Below are 7,686 nucleotides of genomic sequence, written 5' to 3'. Positions count from 1 at the left end.
TGCGAGCACGGCGGGGAGGCGGCTGGGATCTGGTTGAGAGCCCGACGGGGGTTAGAACTGGGCGGGATCCAGCGTCAGGGTCCTGGAAGGCCAGTCAGAGTCAACGTCTAGCCCGGGTCAGACAGCGGGGGCCTGGTCCCTCTTAACCTGGGGCCTCAGATCCAGCCCCGGGGCAGGGTTCAGTACGGCGCTTGGGGAGAGCCGAAGTCCCTGGGGCAGGCTGGGGTGGAAGACAGGGAGGGTTCTTGGTCGGGAAGGAGCTCTGAGCACCACGTGGGGGCGCTCGAAGGGGCTTGGGCCACCCTCTCTGGGTCAAAGGTCATCGCAGAGGCGGGGGAGAACTTCTTCCTTCTCCTCGGCCGTCTTCATGTACTTCCTGATAACCTGATAGAGGTCCCCCGGGGGCGGAGGGGGAGGGAAAGCTAGCAACTTCGGGTAACTTCCCATAGGTGTGCGCAGGTTAGGGGGCGGGGCGCCCCATGAGGTGGTGGACTCTGCGGCAGGCTTGGGGTGCAAGGAGGTGGAGCCGCACCCGGTGGTGTGGCTGGAACTGGGCATGCTGGGGCAGGAGGGGCGCGGCGTGACTTGGGTGAGAGGCTGTACTTTCTCGCCAGAGTCTGTGCCACTGTATGTGCTTCAGGGGACCCTTCGAGATGGTGCGAGATTGAATCATGAGCGTGTTTATGGAGGTTTTGAGAGAAGTGTGAGAGTAAGGATTAGGGGTTTGCGAGTATGAAAACCCCAGAACAGTGAGTAGGTATATGGGGACACTGGAGAACCCAGGTGAGTGGGGTGTGGGTATTTCTCCTAGGCCAGAGTGGCTCATTGTGCCCTCTTGAATAGGAAGTATCTAAGTGAGGGGGAGATCATGGAGGTCACCCCAAGATCTGGAAGGCATTACAGGTGGGGTTGGAGGTTGTCTGGGGGCTGAGGTTACTTTGCTCCCAGGTCTCTGCTAGGTTCCCAAGAGGGAGACCTGCTGTCAGTTACTGCCCTGGAGGCTCTGGAGACTCTGTTCCCATGGCAGCAGCTGGGGGGGCCCCCTTCGTGGGCAACGCTTCCTTGGACTCTGCCCCCCTCCCTCCCCCTAGCTGAGCCTGGAAGCCTGGCCCAAGCCCAGGGTTGGGCAGCCCATGTGGCAGCGTATCCTCCCATCCCCCATCCCTCAGTCTCTCTGTGACCTGATGGTCTCTCCCTGCAGGTGACCAGCGCCATGTCCAGCCAGGTGGTGGGCATTGAGCCTCTGTACATCAAGGCAGAGCCAGCCAGCCCTGACAGTCCGAAGGGTTCCTCAGAGACTGAGACTGAGCCTCCTGTAACCCTGGCTCCTGGTCCAGCTCCTGCCCGGTGCCTACCAGGGCACAAGGAGGAGGAGGATGGGGAAGGGGCTGGGCCTGGTGAGCAGGGCAGTGGAAAGCTGGTGCTCAGCTCCCTGCCCAAACGTCTTTGCCTGGTCTGTGGGGATGTGGCCTCTGGCTACCATTATGGTGTGGCATCCTGTGAGGCCTGCAAAGCCTTCTTCAAGAGGACCATCCAGGGTGAGCCCGCACCCCTGTTCTGTGTCCTTTGCCCTGTACCCTTGGCCTGTCACTTCCCAGCTGGTACACTGCTGAGTCTGCTCAGGTACTGCATGAGGTTGGTAGTCTGGGGCTCCTAGGCCCTTATATCTCAGAAAGGAGAAATAAAGCCCCTAGTACCTGTCAGTGGGTTGAATGGGATGTAGAGGGGACATAGGTGCAGGGTGTTTTCCTGGGTGCCCTAGGCTCAGCATACCTTTGACAGTGGCTTTGAAAAATTCCAAGAGAACTTCTACCTGTTCCAAACCTTTGTTTTTTCTGGCAGCTGCTAACCTCTGCCAGCATAGAACATGGCCCTTTTTCTTAATTTTCCCAAAGCAATACCAATGAAGAACAGATTTTTTTAGATATCTTCATACTGAGCAGCATTTCTAGCCTTTTAAAAATTAATTTTTGAGACAGAAAGGCTTGTTATGTACCCCAGGTTGGCCTCAAACTTGTGGAGATCTTCATTTTTTGCCTCAGCTTCTGAGATCTGGGATTATAGGTGTGTATCAGCACACCCAGTTCCTCCATCATATTTTAGCACCTCACTTTAAAAAGATTGTTAGGGAGCCAGGCATGGTGGTGCATGCCTGTAATCCCAGCACTTGGGAAACTGAGGTAGGAGGATCATTTTGAGTTAGAGGCCAGCCTGGACTACATGGTGGTGAGACCCTGTTTCAAAAAACAAACAAAAATGATTGCTAGGAATCCCTGCTCTTTTACGTTTGTTATTGGAAATAGCCTTTTGCTATGTGGCTCAAGCTGGCCTTGAACTTTCGATATACTGGATATACAGGCAATTTAGACTCTATCTCAGGATAAGATTTAAAAAGGGAGGCCAGGGAGGTGGCTCAGTAGAATAAGTGCTTGCCTGGCAAGCGCAAGGGCCTGAGTTCAATCCCTGGTTCCGCAAAAAAAAAAAAAAGGTTTAAAAAGGGCTGGGGACATATGGCTAAGAGGTAGATGCGGTGCTTGCCTAGCCCATGCAAGGTCCTGGGCTAAATCCATAGCACTGCACTTGTCACTCTTCAAGTCCCTTCCCTCAGGAAAGCAAACCAAACTTTGAGCATGTGGGTAAGATGCTAATGTAAACATTACCTGGCATTATTGGCCTATTAGTTACATTTTTATGTACCCTTTAGTTACTTCGGGGCTTGTAGCAACTATAGTGAAAAAATTTTTTGAGTGCTTACTGTGTGCCAGAGACTGACCCACAGCAGCGCTGTCAGCATTGTCATAGTTAAGGCCCGCTTGGTTCTTGAAACTTGAAGTCTCACAGGTAGAAATTGCAGAACCAGAATTTAATAGAAGTCCAGAACTAAATTCTTAAATGCCAGACTGCTACCTCTGCTTGTTAAGTAATAACTGGACTTCTGATTGTGACATCGCAGTGAGTTTTTGACTTTGCTGAAATACATTAGTCTACAAATGTTCCCTGTTGGCTCTGAAGATCAGTGAGGCAGCAAGGCCAATCCAGGTGTCTTCCTACACTCACTCTGGAATCCTTTGTGTAGCTGTTAACAAGTATTTATTGAGTGCTGGCTATATACGGTCATTTATTGGGCACTTAAATGCTGTTTTGCATTTTTGGAGCACCCTACCACTAAGCCACACCTTCAGTGGCAAGTACTGTGTGTGTGTGTGTGTGTGTGTGTGTGCGCGTGTGCGTGTGCATGTGTGGTGTGTCTTACTGGAGTTTGAGCCCAGGGCCTTCACACTGAGCTACATCCCCAGCCCTTTGAGTCAGGATCTCCCTGAGTTGCCCATGCTGGCTTTGAACTTGTGGTTTTCTTTTCTTAGGCTCCCAGAGTGCTAGAATTACAGGTATCCATCACCAAGCCTAGCTCCAAGTATGATTTTTATCCTAGTTTCAAAGCTGGGAAAACAGGTATAAGGGGTTAGGTCTGGAACTTGCTCAAGGTAACACAGTTTGTCGGTAGTGGTGACAGGATAGGCCCCACACACCTTTTCTGACTTGTGTTTTACTGTCCTGACCAGTGTTCCAGATATGGAACACACAGCTGGACTAAGGTAGGGAGAGACAGGGAGCAAAGCATGAGCCAAAGGACTGGTCTGGGTGCTGGATGGCGAGTGTGTGTGTGTGTGTGTGTGTGTGTGTGTGTGTGTGTGTGTGTGAAGCTGAGTGCAAAAACCCACCGAGGATATAGGAGGAAGGTAGGAGAAAGTGTACTTGATAGCTAGAAATACCAACAAAGGAGAGTTAGCATTTTCACATGTAGCCAAGGAAGATCTTCCTGAGGTAACAAGGGGCAAAGGTCTGAAGGGGGTGAGGAGGAAAAAGTGTTCTCAGAGGGCAGGACTAGACAGGAGTGCAGGCAAGGAGCTGCATGCCCTGAGGCAGCCCTGTTTGAGAAGCTACAGGTGTGGAGTAGAGGTCATAAAGGTGAGGGCTAGGTGAGTCCAAGGGGAAATGCTTGGAGGGTTTGAGCAAAAGTGAGACAGGAGCTGACACAGGTCTCAGAATCCCTGTGGGGAGAGAGCAGGCCAGTGAGGTGAAAGGTGATGGTGATGAAAGTCCAGGGGGAAGCAGTTGCCAGGGGCAGGAGCTGGAGTCAGGGTGGATGAGAAGATAAAGCTTCCAGGATTTGCTAACAGGTTGCACACAGTGTGCGAGGGATGTGATAATCTGCACAAGTTTCTGCTTGGGCAGCAGGGTGAATGCAGTTGTAGGCTTGGAGAGGAGGTCTGGGTCTGTGTAGAATGTGTGAATTTTGAAAAGCCTTCAGGATGTCCAGGATGCAGCTGGATTGGTGAGTGTGATGCTCAAGGCAGGTCTGGGCTAGAAAAAGAAATCAGCAAGTCCTATGATGTAAGATTGCCGCAGGAGTAAGTGAGGGTAGGTGCCAGGCTGGGCCCAGGCAGCTTCAATGGAAGGAACTGAGGAGATGCAGAGAAACCACAAAGAGGACAGAAGTGGGAGGCAAACAAGAGAGTGGTATCCTAGAAGCAAAAGAAGAAAACGTTCAAATGTTTCTAGGAGCAGCATGCAATTAATGTGTTTCATGCTACTTCAGTCCCTAAGATGAGAACTGAAGTTGACTATTAGATTCAGTAGCATGGAAAGTAGTGTGGCCTAGTGGAGTGGGTCACCCAGAGGCCTGGGGCAGAGAAGCTGCCAGTCTGCTTGGTCCCTGCCCTTCCTGGCCAATTCTCTCTCTTTGCTGCTTATGGCACCCTACTCTCCCTTTCTTTCCTGTACCCCCAGACCTGTGCTTTCCTGGGGTGAGTCAGGGCTTTCCTGTCCACTGGGCCCTCTCCAGGCCTGGGGAGACTGCCACTGGAGCCCTGGCTCTTCTTGGCAGGGAGCATCGAGTATAGCTGTCCAGCCTCCAACGAGTGCGAGATCACCAAGCGGAGACGCAAGGCCTGCCAGGCCTGCCGCTTTACCAAGTGCCTGCGGGTGGGCATGCTCAAGGAGGGTGAGCACTGGCAGGGTCCTGGGTGGGGTAGTGGGTGTTGGGGGGGCAAGTGGGGGAGTGCAGGGCCTGGGTAGTTCTGCTTAATAGGCTGAGGACAGTTCTGCAGAGCAAGCCCACCCCAGCCCTACAGACTCATCCTGTCCTACAATTCAAGGGGTGCGCCTGGACCGTGTCCGGGGTGGGCGACAGAAGTACAAACGGCGGCCAGAGGTGGATCCGCTGCCCTTCCCAGGTCCCTTCCCTGCAGGCCCCCTGGCAGTAGCTGGAGGACCCCGGAAGACAGGTAAGAGAACACGGTGGGTCCCCAGAGCTCTGGGGCAAGGGTGTTCCAACTCCAGGAAACCAACCTATCTGGCATCATTATAGGTACTGGGTCCCATACTTCCCCTTCATGGATTCATTTACTTTCCTAAGAATTATATATGGAGTATCTTTATATATGTTGGAGACCAAACAGTACAGCTGGGACCAGAGAGGTTTTCTTAACACTTAGACTGTCTGCAAACCTTCCCTAGGACTCAAGACTTTCTCTGGGAGGTAGTGGATACTTCCCAGGAGGTGTACCCTGGTTGGCCATGGGCTGTGGAAAAAGGCTACAGGGAACCTGCCAGGGGCAACACTGTACCTAGAGGAAGGCTGTGGCATCTCAGTGCTTCTGACTAGTCCTCCCTATCCCTGCAGCCCCTGTGAACGCACTAGTGTCGCACTTACTGGTGGTTGAGCCTGAGAAGCTATATGCCATGCCTGACCCTGCTGGCCCTGATGGACACCTCCCAGCTGTGGCTACCCTCTGTGACCTCTTTGACCGAGAGATTGTGGTCACCATCAGCTGGGCCAAGAGCATCCCAGGTAAGGGCCCAGATGTCCTAGGGCTTTCCCAAGCAGGGCAGGTGGTCCTTGGCTCTAAGGCACTTGCTCAGCCAGGTCTACTCCCCACTGCCCTCCAGGCTTCTCGTCACTGTCACTATCTGACCAGATGTCAGTACTGCAGAGCGTGTGGATGGAGGTACTGGTGCTGGGTGTGGCCCAGCGCTCACTGCCTCTGCAGGATGAACTAGCCTTTGCTGAGGACTTGGTTCTGGATGAAGAGGGGGCACGGGCAGCTGGCCTTGGGGAGCTGGGGGCAGCTCTGCTGCAGCTGGTGCGGCGCCTGCAGGCCCTGCGGCTGGAGCGAGAGGAATATGTCTTGCTGAAGGCCCTGGCCCTTGCCAACTCAGGTGAGTCCAGGGCAAGCATCCAGCACTCATCTACAGATCTCCCTGTAAGGCCCCTGCTAACATCCCACTTTGCAGACAAGGAAAACTGAGGCCTAGAGAAGAACAGCAATTTTATAGAAGTCAAGAAACTTTATAAAAGTCAAAAAAAAGTGAAGGCAGATCCCAAACTGCACAGGAGTTTGAGCCATGCTAATGTGGAAGGGTAGTTTAGTAGGGAGGGAGGACACGATGTTGCCAAATTGAAGGACAAAGGGTCAGCCTTGGCTCATGGGCAGGAATCCCTCTGCCAGCTGGATAGCAAGTCCATTATTGGCCGCTCCTTACGTCTCATCATGGTGCTCAACGATGTGAGTTTTACCCTTTCCTGAGGTGGCCCAGCTCAACAATTATGGCCCTTTCCTTGCAGACTCTGTGCACATTGAAGATGCTGAGGCTGTGGAGCAGCTTCGAGAAGCCCTGCATGAGGCCCTGCTGGAGTATGAAGCTGGCCGGGCTGGCCCTGGAGGGGGTGCCGAGAGGCGGCGGGCAGGCAGGCTGCTGCTCACCCTACCACTCCTTCGCCAGACAGCGGGCAAAGTGCTGGCCCATTTTTATGGGGTGAAGCTGGAGGGCAAGGTGCCCATGCACAAGCTGTTCTTGGAGATGCTCGAGGCCATGATGGACTGAGGCAAGGGGTGGGACAGGTCGGGGAGCTGACAGGACCTGCTCAGCATGGGGTCAGCCCTAAGGGGGCAGACTAGGGTCTGGGCAGTGCTACAACCTGCTGGCAGGGCCAGGGCAATGCCATCAGTGCCTGGGAGCAGGCCCCATGCCCTCCTCTCCCCCCTTGGGGGGGGTATCAGGAGCTGGGAATGTGAATGCCCAGAGTGGGCACAGTGCTGCCCCTTGCAAGCCATAATGTGCCCCCAAGAGTGTAGGGGGCCTTGCGGAAGCCATAGAGGGCTGCAGGGGATGTGGCAGGCAGAAACCCCATCTCAGGGAGGGAAGGGGATGGAGGCCAGAGTCTCCCAGTGGGTGATGCTTTTGCTGCTGCTTAATCCGACTTCCTCTCGAGTAGAGGGGGACTTGGGAGAGCAAAGGCCCCTGCCCCCTTCGCTCCTCTCCTCATCATTTGCATTGGGCATTAGTGCCCCCTCCTCGAAGCAATAACTCCAAGCAGGCTCCAGCCCCCGGGCCCCCAGGGCCCCCCATGAGCTCCCACCTAGCCTCCTCAAGGGGTCAGGAGAGCACTGCCTCTATGCCCTGCAGAGCAATAACACTATATTTATTTTTGGGTTTGGCCAGGGAGGCGCAGGGACATGGGGAAGCCAGGACCCAGAGCCCTTGGCTGTACAGAGACTCTATTTTAATGTATATTTGCTGCAAAAAGAAACCGCTTTTGGTTTTGAACCTTTAATGAGAGAGAGAAAAAAAAGATATACTATGGAGCTCAAGAACACTGTGTTTGGTGTGTCACTGGGTCAAGGT

General features: G+C 53.7%; 1 protein-coding gene across 2 annotated transcripts; it reads left to right on the top strand.

Annotated features, from left to right (window-relative positions):
* Positions 1 to 29: 29 nt before the first annotated feature.
* On the top strand, positions 30 to 7,655 carry Esrra (estrogen related receptor alpha). Of its 2 annotated transcripts, XM_004643760.3 has the most exons (7): positions 30 to 783; positions 1,202 to 1,538; positions 4,886 to 5,002; positions 5,157 to 5,285; positions 5,684 to 5,851; positions 5,950 to 6,219; positions 6,626 to 7,655. In XM_004643760.3, the coding sequence occupies exons 2-7, from the start codon at positions 1,214 to 1,216 to the stop codon at positions 6,883 to 6,885; spliced, it is 1,269 nt and encodes a 422-aa protein (XP_004643817.1). In that variant the 5' UTR covers positions 30 to 783; positions 1,202 to 1,213; the 3' UTR covers positions 6,886 to 7,655. The 2 variants fall into 2 exon arrangements, with proteins under 2 accessions (XP_004643817.1, XP_023559720.1); XM_023703952.1 differs by lacking the exons at positions 30 to 783; positions 1,202 to 1,538 and having other exon boundaries at positions 4,902 to 5,002; positions 5,125 to 5,285.
* The last annotated feature ends 31 nt before the right edge of the window (positions 7,656 to 7,686 follow it).

Source organism: Octodon degus, unplaced genomic scaffold (genome assembly GCF_000260255.1).
Source record: "Octodon degus isolate 3935 unplaced genomic scaffold, OctDeg1.0 scaffold00184, whole genome shotgun sequence".
Classification (NCBI taxonomy): Eukaryota; Metazoa; Chordata; class Mammalia; order Rodentia; family Octodontidae; genus Octodon; species Octodon degus.
This window is presented reverse-complemented; position numbering and strand designations above follow the sequence as displayed.

What these genes read in the sequence shown, in the direction of transcription:
- Esrra (XM_004643760.3), top strand. Translation starts at nt 1,214, where the DNA reads ATGTCCAGCCAGGTGGTGGGCATTGAGCCTCTGTACATCAAGGCAGAG. An exon ending in TGGAGGACCCCGGAAGACAG is followed by an intron (nt 5,286 to 5,683) that starts GTAAGAGAACAC and finishes CTATCCCTGCAG; the next exon opens with CCCCTGTGAACGCACTAGTG. An exon ending in CTGGGCCAAGAGCATCCCAG is followed by an intron (nt 5,852 to 5,949) that starts GTAAGGGCCCAG and finishes ACTGCCCTCCAG; the next exon opens with GCTTCTCGTCACTGTCACTA.